Genomic DNA, 18218 nt, shown 5'->3' with positions numbered 1-18218 from the left:
CAAGGCAGTTTCTCAAATCCATAACAGTAGAAGGATTACTGAGTGAGCTGTCAAAGAACAAGATCTCTTGATCAGTTAAAGGTGTATTAAGTTATGTGAGTATGTATCAAGATACTGTATAGAAGATGGAGGTGGAGAAGATGTTGGCAGTATAACAATAAAAAGCACTTTTGTGCCTTATGTTTAGTGAAGCAGTATGAAAGTCTGGCAAAATGCTGATGCCATTGGGTGGGCTGACCTGATGTCCAGCAAGACTTAACTAACTATAGAATTCCAGCAGCTGTGCATCAAGCACTCAGATGATTGACTAAAACAAGTGTCCAAAAAGTTTCTTTAAAGATACTGGTATGACACTTGGTTAAGCATAACATGATAGTCAGGTTTTTAGCTGCAAATTAGCAACAATGAAGCAGAAACACAGAGGAAGATAGTATTTTGAACAGCAATGCTGCTATCCTTCTGTAAAAAAAAAAGTAAAAATTCATAGGAAGATGAATTTTGCCTGGAAAAGTGATCATTTTATGCAAGCACAGTGATCCTTCCTGTTTTTTTTTTTTTCACTCTTCTCCATTCCTCCATAATTATCTCTATGTGTCTTGTGCCAAAATAGCCACACTATCAGTCATGATCTTCATCTCAGGCTTCTAGTCTCATGGGTATATTGAGCTCAGATAGGGACCTTTCTATGCAAATTGAGACCCTAAACTTGATAAGATACACTGTGTTGACAGCAGAGGAAGAGTTGAAAATACTTACAGCTGACCATGCCATTAGCAAGCCCATTAGGTTCTGAATTATCTATAACTTCCGAGGGAATCAAGTCCCAGGTACATATTCTATTCCTGTATTCTGCACCATAAGTGATGAAGGTACATCTGATTGCACACAAATCTGAATCCTGGTGATAAGGCAGCAGAGAGTGAAGAAATGCTTTGAGAGAGGGGCTTGCTAATTCTGCTGCAGGGAGGGTAAAGGTGGTGAGGGCAACTGCTGCTTCTGGGATGGCGAGTGTAACAGAGTGACATCTGGCACACTGCAGTTTAACTGCACGTGTGGGAATGTGTGCAGTGCACTGCTCAGGACAGTAGTGATGTTTCAAAAATCCACAACAGTACAGTGCAGAGTATATTTGCAGTGTATACTCCATTAAAGAATCAAGAATCACTGTCATGAGCCCTTTATGTAACTGGTAATACAAGGAACATCAACTAAAAACACATGTAAACAACAGGAAGCCCAGTTCTAAGGAAGACAAGCTTATTTGCAGTTTTGTCTAGTGAAATAAACCTTGTGTGCTTGGGACCTGCTCCTCTCTAACAACACTACTTTTACTTCACCTGAGGTAAGCTGTGCCTAGCAGTCTCAGTGTTCCAAACTTCTGCTGCAGGATGAACTCTGGGTTTTTGTATGCTCTTTGTTGCTATAACCATTCCCGAGGAGGAAAACCAACAGAATAGAAACAGTTTCCAGAATAGTCCCTGGCATCATCTGGACAGGCAATATGTTTTGTTTTGGTTTTTTTTTTTAAGAGCTATAAAGATATAAGTGGTACATATTTTAGGTTGACAGATATTGGTAAATATGGTAGATGATAGAATATGGTAGATATGACAGAAATCACACAGAAAGAACTTTAAAATTTATCTTCATTGTTACACATACCTATACTGGACATAAACACACCAATAGAAGATATTGTTTTCAGGGTATTCTACTGCCAAGTAACTTTTTTTTGAGGAAGGTAGTAAGTTATTTCGAATCCACTTTCCTAATATTGATTTCCTCCTTGTCTTAAAACATATTATGAATGTTAATAAATCAAGTCCTCTATTCGGCAGAATTAGTCAATAACACTCCTATTTACATAAGTAGAAATTAAGGAACAGAAAAACTAAGGAACAAAAAAATTACTTTTCCACAAATCAAATAATCTGTCATCAAATCAGGAACAGATCTCCTGATTCTCAATTTTATACTTAAACCACAAATCCATCCTTACTCTTTTCTAGGTATTTCACCCTCATTGAGGCTGAGAAAGTTGACCACGAATCCCACAAATCCCAAGTCACTAAATCACACCACGACCTGTATAAAAACCACTTGATTTGCAGTTAATGGCAAGCAGGATCACAGTCTGCATTTGTGCTGCTAATGTAACATGTATAGTTCTTACAAAATGGAACAGAAGGAAAGAATCCAAGTTGAAAGTTCCCATGAGACTTTCAATGTCACTACTTTTCGTCTGGGGCTATGCAATTCTGTGGTATATTTAAAGGTAAAATTTATTAAGTAAATATTATCTCCCTCACATGGCAGGTAAGAATCTCTATGACTCCCATGCTAATAAGAAAACTATAAGGTATCAAGGAAATACAGCAATGCACTCAGCTAAATCACTCTTATAATCCAGCTCTCTCTTAGCAAACCTTCTTGAAAGTGTAAGAAAGTCATCCAACCTGTCAGACACTGTAGTATCCAATTACCTTCTATACAGATAAGCTCCGTGCTTTGGATACTAGTTCAAAAGCTTTCATATACTTTCTCTGCATGAAGTCTTCCAAATTAATTTGTTTTTTTCCAGTAAGTTTTTTCCACATATACTTAATCCTTCTTTAAAAACTATGAGTAGTATTTGTGTTGAAGTTTACTGAATTTCATTACAGTGCAAAGAAGTTATCTTCCCCTGTAAATAAACAATAATTTGCCTTTCAAAACTCTGCAAAATTTCATATGTATGAAATATGCATATATAATTTTTAAAGATTTCTAGCTCTCCACATTACCAATTTTGATACCAAACATATTTTGCACAGGGCATCAGAATGATAATCCCCCAAATTTAACATTATCCTGTTCATTAGGGAGTCAGCCTACTTTGCCTCACTTTTTTCCATGTAATTTTTGTAAGGTTCTACTCTTTCAGCAATACACTGAGTCCAATACAGCTCATATAGCTTTATAGCATGTATTTTTCAGATCATGCTACAGCTCTTCATGTCCAGTTTTACACAGTGCAGCCAATGCCTGATGCTGCCTGCTTTCCTCAGGAAGGCAAATGCTTGAACACAAGAACACCATACTGCATCATCAGTACTTTGTCACTTAAATCGTGATTGTCTCCATGGGCTGCATGAACATGCATTTAGCAGTCAGAGGGAAGAGACTAAAACTGAGGCAGAAGCAAGACATTCAGCCTTAGTAGAATTTACCAAAGAAATATTACTTATATGGCAAGAAAATACACACTCAGCAACGCCTAAGATCAGCAACACATTGTCTTTCTCATGGGCAAGAGGTGCATAAAAACCTTCTGTTCAACATTAGAGGCAGATGACAGATTCTTTAAAAAAGAAAACAACCCAAAAAACAAAAATGTAATCACCAGATTAATCTCCATAACTAAATAAAATATAAATAAAATAAAACAGGAAAAGAGTCACATATGTCATGCAGAGGATAACTATTAAAAAGCTTTTAGGAATCAAAACCCACAAATATGTGAGTTGAAACCAAACTTAACCTCACAATTTCTGCTATAATTTCAACAAAAGAAAAAAGGTAACATTAACAGAAGAGATTTGCATGAAGACATGTTCTTGATCGTAATTCTAACTGTATTGAATTAAGCAAGCTAGTAGTTTTGTATGTTACCTGAAAAAAATACAAACTTCAGCTAAATTTTCTCTTTCATGTGCCAAAACTGCAAGCTAGGACTTCTTGAGTTGTATAAGAATTTTAATATATAAGGAAGAGCCATAAATCAACCTGAAAAGTTACCAGAATTGTCTTTATGACAAAAGCAGCAAATAATCTGGTGCAGCATGGATTCAATTGTTCCTGCTCATGAATTATGGTCCTTACAGCAAGAAATACACTGGGAGATGCAAAACCAGAAGAAAATTATTTACAACTGCCTAAGGTACCAGCTTAGACTCTCAAACAGTTTTCATAACTTTGTTCCTCCCTGTGCCTTGGGCTCTTTGCCAATACTGTGGGAGGAGGGAGAGGACAAGTGTGGGTATGCTGCCCACACTTCCTATATAAATTATAAGTTATAACAATGCCTTTACAGAGAGAAATGATCAAGCAGTACTTTAACCAGGTCCTTTAGTCTGTTTTATTTTTCTCATAATGAACCTGAATCTCTACATGAATTCTAGCAAAGATGGAGTAAATTAGCTGAAAATAAATAAATCACTCTTGGTCTGGGTTTTCCCTCAGGAAAACCAGATTTCATTTGGTTTCAGGTCCTGTATCTTTGCTTGCCTAAGCTCAGCTATAGTTGTGTAATGACATGCATCCCCTGGTACTAGTTGCTGATAAATTGACCTAGAATTGCTCCTATAAATGAGTTTAAGTTGCTACTCTCAAGGAGAAAATGGCTGTGTCTAATGGAATTCTTTATTTGATTTCAGTCTTGTTTTGACATACAGAAAATTCCTAGTATATTTTGATATACCAAGGGGAAGTAGTAGGCAGGAAGACCTACTGCAGATGCTCTGAGGAAGAGTTTTCATTTAGTTTTGATATTGTTGACCGAGATTCTCTGTCCAACTTTATATTAAACTGAAAACTCTGAAAGAATAGCTGAGAGTGAAAGGGACCTCTGTTGGTTACCTGGTTCAACCTCCCTCCTCAAGCAGGGTCACCTACAGCTGGTTGCCCAGGACTGTGTCCAGGTAGCTTTTGAAATCTTCCATGGCTGAAAGCCTCTCTGGGCAACCCATGTGTATTCAGTCACCCTCAAAGTGTAAAAGTGTTTCCTCATGTTCAGGTGGAATCTCCTGTTTGGGTCCATAGCCTCTTGTCTTGTCACTGGACACTACTGGCAAGTACCTGGCTCCATCTGCTTTACACCACCTTCCTTTCAGTTATTACGCCACATTGATGAGATTCCCCCAAGCTTTCTCAAGTGCACATTGATGAGTTGTGTTGAGCTTCTCATCCACCAACATTCCCAAGTCCTTCTCATCAGGGCTGCTCTCAATCTATTCTTCACCCAGCCTGTATTTGTGCTTCACCCAGCCTGTGTATTTGTGCTTGACCTGGCACCTGGCCTTGCTGAATATCATGAGGTTTGCATGGACCCTCCTGTTGAGCCTGCCAAGGTCCCTCTGGGTGATATCCCTTCCCTCCAGCGTGTCGACCCCACCACTCAGCTTGGTATTGTCAGCAAACTGTCTGAGAGTGCATTAAAATTCCACTGTCCATTCAGAGACAAAGACATTAGAAAGTGCCAGTCCCAACACCAACCCCTGAGGAGCACCTCTTGTCACTGCTCTCCACTTGGACATGAAGCCATTGACCACAACTCTTTGAGTGCAACCATGCAGCCAATTCCTTATCCATTCAGTGGTCCATCCATCAAATCCATGTCTCTCTGGCTTAGAGACAAGGAGGTCGTGTGGGATAGTATCAAATGCTTTGCACAAGTCCAGGTAGCTGACACCAGTTGCTCTTCCCTTATCAACCAGCCATGACTGAGAACTATGCTTGGTCAAGTAGGGGAACTATTAGAGTTGAAGAGTAGATAGGAAAGTGTCGATAGAAAGGTCTACCTTCTTCCAAGAACCATAGCCTGAGCTGCTCTAAAATATTCTGCAATAATCTGAATAGGGTAAAATCTGCACCTTTAAAGTGACAAACTGTCAGCTCTCAAAGGCAGGGGAACTATGAGATGTCAGTTAAATGAGGTGTCATTTTTCCTTTAAGTGCAGTTAAAGAATGTCAGCTGCCCATCAGAAAATCGGACTGTCAGGCTTGCATAATACTCAGTTTCTACTTTCACTGAAAGGAAAGGCAGTGATCACCTAAGGAAAAATGAATACATTTAAAGCATGTTCAATCAGGAAGAAACCAAAAGAAGTCCACTTAAAGGGTCAGGTTTGTTTGTGCTGTAAATGACACTGAAGATGTTAATCTCTGGTTCTTGGCTTCCAGAAGATTATGATTTTTGGATTCAAACAAACAAATATTGAAGCCAAACTTAGTTGTCCTGGACTTTTATTTCATTTAGTTTATGAATCATTTCCCCAACATCCATAGCATTGATGAATGAAAAGTTAGGTGTGCTCACTTCTAGGGCAACTCTGTACAGTGTATGCAACCCCAAGGAATACTGTATCAGTCTGCCCCAGGAACAGCTCTCATAGAAACTTCTACCAAATACTTCTGCATCTCAAAACCTGACTGAGTTTCTCACTCCTCACACGGTGACAGCACAGCAAGGTCTGGAGTATTGATTAGAATTAATCTAGCACCTTCTGGCATTTACTGCTTTGAGTAATTTCTTCCTGTTTGGTTTCATGGGTGTCAAATTCAGCTTTGATTTTCTTGGTTCATACCAGCAAATTACCAAATAAAGGTATTTTCTACTCTTTCTCAATAAATGGAAGGTGCATATATACAACTAGGAGAGTCAGACAGTACTTACAGAAACCTGCTGTGCTTCCTATAAGAAATTAATCTAGTGGACTTGATCATTCCGGCAGAAAGCACTACTCTTCAAAAGTACAGCTTGAGAACACCAGCTGAAAATTTTATCTTACTGTCTTCTGCTCTGCACTGACTCTTCTCTGTATATGAAGATAAGTATTAATTCCTAGGAATTTTGTGCAAGTGTGTGCCTACATTTTCCTGGTTAACAGATCTTCAGAGAGGCAGTAACATTCTTCAAGATTAGTTTCACAAGGAAAAACATGAAACTATGTTTTCCTGCAATCTCCACATAGAGTAGTAAATTCTGTATAAGGATGGTAGACACAGAATGGTACTGCATTCTGTTCTCCTCAGAATTTGAGAGATCCCACTTCTTTCAGGTAAGGTAAGTACTACCATCAAATGGATTAGCTAATTTATGTCTCTCAGGTTGGCAGTGTACATGCCAGTGGTATTTATTCTTGTAACAGTAGCTACTGTGTATATCAATAGTACACAAAACCCTGCTAATGCAAATTTATCAAGAGCTAAGAACAACTGCAGTTGCAAGTTCTCTCAGTAAGGATTATTCAGCTGGCACATGTTTTACTTTAGGGGGCTTTTTGGTATTTACTACAGAGCATATAAATGTAATCCAATTGTAGTAAAGATTCATAAACTAACCAAAGGTTTCAAATTGCATGTTTGCTTCACATCACTTTGAAAAGCATTTTCTTTTCCAGAATCCTACTTTGAATGTAAAATGTTACTCCAACATGGATGAGGTATCTATTTATAACCAAATGTTTGTGTGCAATGGTCAAATCCAAAAAAAAAAAAAAAAAAAAAAAAAAAAAAAAAAAAAAAAAAAAAAATAAAAAATTGAATGTTTAGTTTAGTTTAGTTTTGATTTTCTTCCAATACCTTGTGCAATTTGTCCTGAACTTCTAATTATATCCCCCTATATAAACACTGCAAATATGAAAACTGAAAGGAAGCATATTTAGTAGAGCTTTTTTCCTCCTTTTTCCAAAGTAAAGAAATGCTTGTGGTCAAATTACTTAATGAAAAGAATTCAGTATGTCAGCGATCATCCCAACAAAGAAAACATGTCCATTTACAGTACTGTTTAACTATTTCTATAGTTGGTGACCACATTAAATGGGTATTTGAATGGAAGCATGCCAGATGAATAAAAACAACCTTCACAAGTGCCAAACATTAGCTCTTTCTACAAAATTAGCTAAATGTGTGCAAAATTACACACACCTACTGTAACTGCTGACCTCTCAGACAACCCTATAGACTATATCTGATGTGATTTTGTTTAAGAGAGCAATGCCAATAAAATACACCAGGAGTTATTATCAGCCCAACATGTCATCATCCAAGCTTATATTGAACCATAGCAACATATAAGCCTTATAGCTCAGGAACTGTAACACTGCAAAATGGGTACCAAAATTGGTGTCTATTCATGAGAGAATCTACAGTTTAAGCTGAAAAGTAATGTTAGCTGGACAAACCTCACAATAACCAGAAGCTTGGCAATTCCACAGCCTTTTCATAGTTGCAGAATAAAACTGAAGAAAAGTTAATTTTAAGAAGTCACCCATTGCAGACATCAGTTGAAGGAGCGTGCCTGGGATTTGCAGTAGTGAATTAGAACTTTGATTTTCTGGTTGCCTACAGTGATCTGGACTTGACATCTCTGAGAAAGGAGCAACAAAGTTTGTAATTAATAGAAGTTGGCTCAAAATTCTTGGCCTAAGTTCTAAACCATGAGGCTTCCATCTCCCATTATCCTTCTCTATCATCTATTTTAACTATGCATAACTTTGTTGTCCTTATTTAAAATGCCCTCTATTTGAAAACCTAATTTAAAACCCGGCGCAATGGTAGTTGTTGTCGGAAATTCCACTGGCTAAATACAAATACCAGAAAGAAATATGCATGTTATAAAATTCAATTACTTAACTTTGAGTTTACAAACTTACTGGCACCCATCTACAAGAACTTGGTTATGATATCCCAGACCACCATTTTTGTATTTTCTTTGCAAAATAGTAGGATTCTTTGCATATAAGCTATTAAAATCACCTACATTATTTTCTTCAGCTTATGCTTGTGTTGTAATGTGCATTTTTTATACAGACTGAATGAAAAACCAAAATGAAGATCAGCATGTCACAAAAAAAAAGCCCCAAACACCACATAAGCAGCTCTTACATCTATCAACTCGAACAGCCACAGATAACCCAGAAATGGTCCACAGTCCAGGACATACCAGATTAAAAACCTTTCTACAAACATAGAAAGGGAAGAAAACAAAATTGCTAGAGGGAGAGAGTTCTGCTGCTGGAGTATGTCAAATAGCCATGCTCCATTCAGCTCACCCTTATCTCTGCACATTTATACCCCACTGCTCCTCTCCACATGCCCCCACCAGAAGTATCCCAGCTATCTGGAGAATATCAGGCTAAAACATCTAAAACATTGGTAGGGTAGCTACTAGATGGGGATTTTATCTGGCTTTTTTTTTCTTGTCCAATTAAGTTAAAAATTACATTTTAGACTTACCCATGTTTATTTCAGAGGTCAGAAAACGTACCTGTTTCCTCCATGTTTGCCATTTCCCATCTTACCACAGCCACAACTTTTTCCCTATTTGGCAGCACTTCTCTAACTCATACAAGCCCATAGGAGTAAATAGGACCCCTCTGAGAGTCCAGGGAGAGCTGGGGGGCATCATCATGAGGCTGCTGCTTATTGTCCTTGAAAGGTTGTGAAGCCTGGGGTGGTTTCCCAATAATTTCAGAAAAGTAAATCTTTCAGCCAGAAGGACAACTCAAGGGACCTACATGGAAGTCACTCTCATTTCCACCCCTGGTCAAATGAGATGAAGGCCTCTTAGAAGCCATCTAACCCAAAACATCTATGATTTCCGTCTAACTCTGCAGCTTCCTTGAGAAATGGGTATCACCTCCCCACACAGACTCTGAACCTGTGAAGTTATTCCGTCCTTCGTCTTATCTGCAAAATCATTTTAAGAGCACTTGACCTACCATTCCCTAATCATTACAAAATTATAGATCTGTGACGGTAGTCCTGCCAAGGCCTTTGAGATGCTACTGTTTAAATATGAACAAAACTACAGAAATCAAAAGAAAAAAAACACTAAAACTGAGAAAGACAATAAAAAATTGTCTTCAAGACAATGCTGGAAGTAAGGAAAGTTTCGTTTTCAGTTTTCTGTATTGTGGCACAATGAATTTACTGTTCCACTGTTTACCTGAGATCTGCCTTTGCCTCTTTATTACTTTTGTACAGCAGAAGTCATTTTCTTTCCACTCCTATGTCCAGTTATTATATCTCTGGACAATTGCGTTTCTCTTCAGTGTAACTTAGGATTATACTGCTGTAATTGAAGGAAGCTACAGCACAGTTGTACTGCCAACAGCTCAAAGTCAGTGACCAACTTCAGATATTCAAAAACACATTCCTTCAAAAGCCTCCAGATTCTAATTCTAATGAAACCTTACAACACTAAATGCAGCATTTTATTAATGTACCAGTTATTCTCAAAGAACATTGTTTTCTTTGGATGTGTGCACAACCTGCTACTCTTTCCATCCTCTGAGCAATGAAGTCATGACATTTCCACCAAAGCGTCCACCAGAGTCTGGCCTGAGAAACTGAATCCCTCTCACCCCAAGCAGGCCTTGTTTCTTTTTCCCCATACAACACACACTGGCCACAAGAACTACCAAGCTTATGGCTTTAGCACATTGCCCCCATATCAATGACTACAGAGACATGAAAAGAACAAGCTTCTGAGTGCTCCAACAAAGAGCCTTATTTCCACCTGTTAAACATCTCTGTCTATCAGCACAGTGCAGACAGACGTGCAGACAGACTATACTTAAATCAAGCAAAACTTTATTTATAATTGAATTTATCAAAAATGAAACTATATACAGGAAGAACTATATACATAAAGAAACAAGTCTCTACATTGCCTATTGTCCAAGATCCGTCTCAGTCTGTCCTGAGAAGCAGAAGCACTCATAAATAAATGGGATGGTATAGCTCTGGAGTAAGTTCCGCCCTGCAGGTTGGGCACACGCCGACAGTCTCCAGGGCAGCAGGGAGGCACTCACTGCAGAAGACATGGCCACACATGGTTGCCATAATCAGTCGTCCACTTTGCAGAATCTGGAAGAAAGAAAATCACAACATGTATTGGGAAGAAAGAATTTGATTTTGCTGTTCAATTTGCACCACGCAAATGAGACTTAGAGCATCTGGAATCAAAATAATGTGAGACTCGCAGATCTGCCAGTGTCACTTCACCAAGAAGTGACTTGTGGAGCTTCACAGCAAGGGCTGTGCTTCCAGCCAGCTGCCCACAACATTCCACATCATCCATCTGACTTGTGCAGTTCCCCTTCTGGCTTTCTCCTCCCACAAAGCAGAAAGGATCACGACAGGTGGATCCTTACCTCTGAGTAAGAATCCATGCAAATTGGACACCTAATGACAACTCCTTGCTGTGCACTAAAGAAGACAGAACCAGAAAGAATATGCAGCTGTTAATACAACCACACTTCAACATTTATTGATCCATAAAATCTCACATAATCATGCAACTGCACTGACTAGCCATGACATATTTCCTTTGAAGAACCCTGCTGTCTTTAATTCTGTTTGCTGCATTTGATGAGGATTTGGGGTCCCCCTGCCCTGAGGGAAAGGGTGCCCTGGTTTTCACTAGGAGAAAGGTGCAGTCAGTCACCCTGCTCTGGGATTTGATGCAAGTAATCCCCATTCCTTGCCATACCCCCACACTCGTCTCTAAGGCTCTGTGCAAAGATGTACATCTGCCTTGGGCTGCCTTTTTCTCCCAAAATGCAAACAGTGTCATTTGATCATCCTGCAACATGGGAGAAGGAGGGAAATAGAATATGGGAAGGCCTCAAAGATAAACCAGGCATACCTGTATAACTTAGTCCTACAGAGAAAACAAAAAAAAGGCACAAAATTTCATCTTTGTCAGGGCATGAGCCATACATACTCTGAACTTGCAGTTCTCTCCTCCTCTGCTCCCTGTTCTGCAGGGGCTGAGTCAGCCACAGGTACAACATTAGCTCCTGTTCCATTACCAGAGCCATCCACCTGTTCTTGGCTGTTCAGGGTGGCCCTTCTCCTTTGCCGTTGATAAACTGTAATTTAATTTTCATCAGTTATATCTGATACAAAATATAGAATATGTGAAAGATTTCTTAAGGAAGAATGCTCTTTGTATTGATATATTTGATCCTTGTATACTTTCAAACCAAATCAAATGGAAGGGAGATTTATTCCATTAAATAAACAGCAGCTAACAAACAAGCTCTAAGTGATGCCCATGGGCAAATTCCTTGTTGGTAGAATTGCCTTGTTAAGGTTCAGGGCTTGACGTGCTTCAAGGAGCTCAGATTTGGGGAAGGGTTAACAAAGCCTGGGGAGAAGGATGCCCACTGAGAGTGGACACAAAAAACACAGAATTGAGGGGCCAAAAGGACATCTGGCACAACTCCCAAGATAAGGAAGAAACTAAGAAACCCAACTCTCCTGAAATCAGCTCTGACTGGTAGAACGTAATTCCTGCAGGGAGAGATTGCGGCCACCGACTCATGGAGCAGCACCTCAAGAAACTCCGCAGCCCAAAAGAAGAGGGAGACTGAGCAATGGACTGAGTGGACTAATTACAGTGAGAAGTGAGACGATCATTAACCAAAAGAAGACAGAATACTAGCTAAGAAAATAACCATGTCACTTGTAACCAAATAATGCTAATTTCTTTGTTTGATAAAATTTATAAATAATAGAAGTTATTTTGATAGTGGGTCTGTCTGATTTGTGAAATACCACTGAGCACCCAGACTGGTAAACACTGAAATGAACAACCAATGTCTCTCTGAAGTGTATGATTATATACCCGTTGCACCCCAGTAACAAATCCAATTTTTGTGGACAACGTATTGACCAAGTTACAGGAAGAACCATTTTTAATGGCCTGGTCTCTAACAGCAAAAGGGTCAGGAAATGCTGCTTTTTGACCTCTGCAACTCCAGTGACCATGTAAAACTAATCAACCACTAATCAATTAAAACGGCAGAAAGTGTTACCAAATTAAAGTTCCTTCTGCATAAGTATTCACCTATAACTTTTACTGCAGGGATTTCCCACTGTGACTGACAGAGGCCACCACACACACAAAGACACTGGCCAGAGGCTTTAGCCCTGTCCCTTGCCTTTTGCTAAAAGCAGTTTCAATCCCTGCTGCTTGAGTTTCTTGGGAAAGAGCAACAAAAATAACTATTACATTTTAGATAAAAGTCCATTACCAACTGTAAAATATCAACTCACCTTCAAAAAGCTTCCATCGATGCACATGGGAAGGGAGAGAAAAGAAGATACAATTAGATTTGGTGAGCCCCCCCTGGTGCTGCACACAAACCTTAGCTCAGAAAGCAGTTACAGCAGACGAGGTGAGGAAGGGTAGGGTATCACCCTCTAAGTTTGCTTAAGAGCATTCAAAGCAGTAGCACAAAGAGCCACTGCCTTGAAACACAAAGAAGTGAGTGCTGCTGATTCTGCTCTCACTACTGCAACAGGGTAGAAACAGAGGCAGCTTAGGAACCCCCCTGAACACCCTCCTCCCCTGTTCCTGTTCCCTATTTGGATTTGACCTGGCAGTGTTTCTTTCCCTCTTTCTACCCCAGACTGGCAAATTCTGCTACGATAACCTTAACACTTCACGTTAAATGAACAGCTGCTGAAGAAAGGAAGCCACAACTTCCTTTCCTGAAGAAAGGAAGCCACAAAAACTTGGGAGTAAAGAATTCTATCAGTCAATGCTAAAACCACAAGGAACACACAGATCTGCCAGCACCATTCTGGCAAGGGCTTGTCCCTCTGTGGACCCCACCAAGGAGGGACTTGGAGGGATGGGCAATTTGGAGCTTCCCAGCAAGGGCTGTGCTTCCAGCCAGCTGCCTGTAGCACCCACCCAGAACAACTGAGTTGTGCAGCTCCCCTTTTGTCCCTTCCCCTCCCACTAATCTGAAAGGACAACAACAGGTGGATCCTTACCTGTGAGTAACAACTCCTGCAGATCACACAGAGGAGGCTAGCAGAGGGCCTTTTGTTATAGAGAACAGATGCAGAAAGAACACACAGCCATTAATTTCACCATGCATGACAGGTTATTGATGCAGAAATGCCAGAAAGTAAAACATCCCTTATTCTGATTTAGCAACATCCCAGCCCAATTTCAATTACTTTTATGTACCTCAGCCTCTTCAGTGTTACTAAAGTGTTACTGAAAGATACATTCAATTAGGATTTCATGAACAGAGAAGAAAAGCCATAAAGCTTGGCACAAACCTGTTTTCTACCATGTATCGGAGATTAGACTTTGAAGAGAAACTTTATCTGTCACATACCTTTCAATATCTTGTGGTTCCTCTTCACTCTCATTCGCCAGTACTTCAGCTGCATTCTCTGCTGCGCTGGAATCAAGTGGGTCTTGCTGGCTCTGCTCCCAGCAATGCAGTAAAAATGGAGACAGATTAGGAGCTGCCTGAATAGTCCTGAGCAACCTGCTCCCCTGTGTCAGTTCCCTAAGTGGATTTGGCCTGGAGTCTTTTCTTTCCCTCTTTCTCCCCCAAAAGGCCCAATGATTAGTCTAAAGATTTTGTGTTAGATGGACAGATGCTAAACAAAAGAAACCACAACAGGAATTTGGAGCACAGAATTCCAGTTTGCTGCTCTATTGGCAGCAGGCAAATTGGACTTGGACTATGTGCAGTCTGTCACTCGATGCTATAGAACTATAAGGAACACACAGATCTGCCAGTGCCATCCTGGCAAGGGCTTCTCCCTCTATGGACACCATCAAGAAAGGACTTGGAGGGACGTGCAAGTTGGAGCTTCCCAGCAAGGGCTGTGGATCCTCACCTCTGCATTGTCATCCTCACAAGTCGGGGGACTAACGAGACGTGCCATCCATGCACTAGAGGGAGCAGAACCAGAAGAACATGCAGCTGTCAATTTCACAGAGCACAGAGGGCTTCCAAGACATAAAATTGCAAAAACCCCTCATTCTGATTTAACAACATCCCAACCCAGAAACACAGTCAGTGCAAGAGCTTTTATGTACTGCAAGCATTGCAGTGTATCGCAATCCATAATGCCAGAAACATTCAATAATGACTTCCTGAATGGAGAAGAAAGGCTTCTCCAGGATTTTGCTGGTTTTTACGGTTTTCTTTCCGTTACTTCTCTTCCAGACAAACTACTACGTGTCAAGTCAAAATTCTCCAAACTGAATCAAGTAGAACTCAAAAGACTGGCAAAAACCTGTGCCTACCTTGTATCAGAAATTGCACTTTGGAGAGACTCTTCATCAGTCACATATTCGTTGCTATCTCTTGGTTCCTCTTCACTGTCACTCGCCCGTACCTCGACTGAATTCTCTGTGTCTCTGGAGCCAAGTGGGTACTGCTGGCTCTGATCCTTGTCCTGCACCTGTGAGTTGTCACCTTCCCCCATCGGAGGACTAGCAGGACCTGCTGACCATGCACTAGAGAGAGAGCATAACCAGAAGAACATGCAGCCTTTTAAACGTGAGAGAAAAATTTCACTGGACATCAAGGGTTACTAACAAAGAAAATGTTGGTACTTAAATCATCCCCTATTCTGATTAAGCAACATCCCAGCCCAGAAACCCAGTCAATCCAAGAATTTTTATGGATGGCAAGCATTCAGTGTGTCCAGCCATTCTCTTACATTCCATGTTAGATGGACAGCTTCTAAGAAGCTAAGGCTTCACAAACAGAGAAGAAAGGCTTCTGATGGATTTTGCTGGGTTTATTTTAATTCTCGTCCAGGCAGGCCACTCTTTCCCAGGTCTGAAGTATTTGCACAGAGTTAGGCAGAACCCAAAAGCTTGGCAAAAACCTCCTTCGACCACTCATCTGAAATTCATGTTTTGATAGACACTTTCTCTCTCACATACCCATCATCTTCTCTTGGTTCCTCTTCATCATTCCTTGCCAGTGGCTCGGCTGAATTCTCTGATGCTCTGGAAAGATGTGGCTGCTGCTGGCTCTGCTGGCTGTCCTGAAATGGGGTAGAAATGGAGGCACTTAGGAACCACCTGAACACTGTACTTCCTGCTTCCCTGTTTCAGTTCCCTAATTGGATTTGGGATGGAGCCATTTCTTTCTCTCTTTCTCTCCCAAACTGGCAATTTCACCTGTGATAGTCTGAACACTACTTATTAGATGAACAGCTACTGAAGAGAAAAAAGCCAATACCCAAACCTGCTCTTGCGTTTGGTGCACATGGAGCTGGGTCATGCAAAATCTGTTGTAAAATTTGAGGTCTTTTCTTGGCAAAGGTTCAGGAACAACCCCGTCAGGATATAACTCCCATGCTATGTTTGCTGCACGTTTCTGTTTCGCACAGCAGCAGTGGCATGCCAAATTTGAGCAGATACACTGCACTGTGGGCTGGATCCAAGCATATTCTTACCAAATAGTAGGGGAAAATGAAAAAAGACCAAATGTGACCCTTTTAAAGACTTCTTGGAATAAGAAACAGAATGAGTGTGTACCCCAGCCAGCTGCAGTTGCATTTTACACCTCAGTGACAGAGGTACCTTAAACTGATGTTGCAGCTAAAACACTTCTTCCTTGGGAAGTCAAAGACTTCCTGTGCTCTCCTTTAAATCACAGAAGCAACAACCTCTTTTAGGTTGCTCACCCACTCTCTGCAAGCTGTTCTCAGGCATGCTGATGTGTTCATGAGTGTGCTTGTGGGCTGACTGGGAACTGTGTCTAAAGTGGTAAATCAGAGCCATCTTTTAACCTTTGAGGCCAGGGTACTCAGTAAGGTTTCAGAAGACAGGCCAGAAAACTAATGAATGCAAGATGGAAGGATTGTGCCAGTCACTACTTACCACAGGAGACTCATCAATACTGATAGCGATGACTTCAAGCTCTGAAGAGTCACCTGTGAGATCTAGGAATTCTCCACCAGCTGAAAATAGAGAACATTAGAAGCATGGTCAGAGATTGCAGAGGAATGCAATGGGCTGCCACTGTGGAACAGGCTGAGGTTGGATTTACTGTGCTTCAGTTTCAGGTCCAACATTTCACTCAAGCCTTGCCCTCAACTGTCCACAGGGAGCATTGCCGGCCCTGTCCCTCTGAAGGGACAGCACAAAAAGAAGAGCAGCTGAGCTCCTCAAAAGTTCTATTGGATGACAACAGATTACAGGAGGTTCACATCAACAGATGATTCATTTCATATAGGGGAATGTTTAGCACACAGTGGGAAAAAACCAAACAAACAAACCACAGCAATTACTAATTTTATGGCACCATGCTGTAGATTGGTTCCTTGAAGGATGGGGCAGAGCTAATGACAGGTTTTCCTCATCTCCATCCAGCTTAGGAGATCTCAAACTCAGCTTGCCACCCTCCACTGTGGCAGCTGCAGTGACTGCCAACTCATCAGAACATGCATTCAGGTCTTTGAGCAGCACTTGAGGACCTTCCCTACACAGCTCCTCTCTCACTGGCCGCCAATAACAGCAGCAATAAGGAGCAGCAGCAATACTGATCTCAGTAACAAACCAAAACAGTTGTCTGAAGGCTCGCTGTTTAGGGATGCCATTCCAGGTGCTTCCTCAATCCCAAGGCTTCCCTTCCTCCCCAGTAAAGGGCCTAGAAACTGGCAAAAGCACATGGCCAGATGGTCTTCAACCCTCCAGAAGCAGTCTCTGTTCTTACCAGGCTCAAAAGCAGCTGTAGCACTTTCCTCAAGGTCTCTTGGCTCCGTCTGCGAAGTCCCACCTGCGCTGGAGGGCAGCAGCCTGCTCCGTTTCCGAGCTGGTCTGGAATCAATTGCTCCTCCAGGGCGCTTTCGCTGATGCTGAGAGGGAACAAAGCCTTAGCATTTTCTGTGCCACTGATATGAACATGGCCCTCGGTTTTTGCAACAGCAATGACAGCACACAAGGATACAGAAAACTCTCCTGCAAAGGCTGGAATGCACACCAAATGCTGCTATGGGCCATTCCCACCAGAGCAGATCACATCAGGGAAAAGACGGCACCCCTGATCTCCCACAAGCTGCCTCCCCGAGAAAGGTCCTGTCCCAATGGCTTGAAAATGAGGAGACCAGTTCCCAATTCCAGCAGGCTGCTGCTCACACCGTAAGCATTTCTGCACTACTGCTAACACCCACAGAGATTCAAAACCTTCACAATTCCAGAACATCAAGTTCCATGAAGTTTTCAAAGGCTTCTGTTCCTCTACATTTGCTACAAACGCGTGAAATGCTTTCTAGAAGTACCCTGGAAAACGTTTCAAGAATCAGATTTGCATTGAGTAGCAAAGTACTTACTGAGCTCATGGTGTTTTGTGATCAAAAACCACCGTCAAAGTAAGTGGGACAAACTCCAAAAAAAAAGGACTGTCAGGGATGTGATCAATCCCTTTGGTTCCTTTGGGCAGCCCACTGCCGATTTTTCGGAGTGACAGAAAACTGCTCTTCCAAACCTATCAGGAAAGTAGAGGAGAGATTATGCATTTGGATTGCCAGTTTTCTTGAACACCCCCAAGCTCCAAGACTCCCATTCCCGAGTCCCCAGGTCTCGTCCAAAGCTAGAGGCAAAGTCTGTGACTCTGGGACTTGAGCCCCCCTGCAGCCCATCCTGCAGCCCAGCCCAGCCCCACAGCATCAGA

General features: G+C 41.2%; 1 protein-coding gene and 2 long non-coding RNA genes across 3 annotated transcripts; all 3 read right to left on the bottom strand.

Moving 5' to 3' along the window:
* Positions 1 to 10339: 10339 nt before the first annotated feature.
* LOC128806921 (uncharacterized) lies at positions 10340 to 13444 on the bottom strand. Its single transcript, XR_008436977.1, has 4 exons — positions 12829 to 13444; positions 11492 to 11639; positions 10920 to 10974; positions 10340 to 10632 (listed from the first exon to the last, which is right to left on the bottom strand). It is a non-coding gene; the product is annotated as an uncharacterized LOC128806921 (long non-coding RNA).
* A 74-nt stretch (positions 13445 to 13518) lies between these two features.
* On the bottom strand, positions 13519 to 14450 carry LOC128806922 (uncharacterized). The gene is made up of 3 exons (XR_008436978.1): positions 14422 to 14450; positions 13908 to 13999; positions 13519 to 13603 (listed from the first exon to the last, which is right to left on the bottom strand). It is a non-coding gene; the product is annotated as an uncharacterized LOC128806922 (long non-coding RNA).
* A 379-nt stretch (positions 14451 to 14829) lies between these two features.
* LOC128806830 (uncharacterized) lies at positions 14830 to 17886 on the bottom strand. Its single transcript, XM_053976662.1, has 6 exons — positions 17878 to 17886; positions 17262 to 17403; positions 16447 to 16506; positions 16231 to 16304; positions 15482 to 15585; positions 14830 to 15046 (listed from the first exon to the last, which is right to left on the bottom strand). Exons 1-6 carry the CDS (start codon positions 17884 to 17886, stop codon positions 14830 to 14832), a joined length of 606 nt encoding a protein of 201 aa, XP_053832637.1.
* Between the last annotated feature and the right edge of the window lie 332 nt (positions 17887 to 18218).

Source organism: Vidua macroura, chromosome 4 (assembly GCF_024509145.1).
Source record: "Vidua macroura isolate BioBank_ID:100142 chromosome 4, ASM2450914v1, whole genome shotgun sequence".
NCBI lineage: Eukaryota > Metazoa > Chordata > Aves > Passeriformes > Viduidae > Vidua > Vidua macroura.
Note: the sequence above shows the minus strand (reverse complement) of the source record. Positions and strands in the feature narration are given on the sequence as shown.

Bases quoted from the DNA above. Each gene is read 5' to 3' on its own strand.
- LOC128806830 (XM_053976662.1), bottom strand. The intron at 16,305-16,446 runs GTATTGATGAGT...TTACCACTTTAG, and splicing joins GCTTGAAGTCATCGCTATCA to ACACAGTTCCCAGTCAGCCC. The intron at 15,047-15,481 runs GTATGTGAGAGA...CTCTCTCTCTAG, and splicing joins GAACCAAGAGAAGATGATGG to TGCATGGTCAGCAGGTCCTG.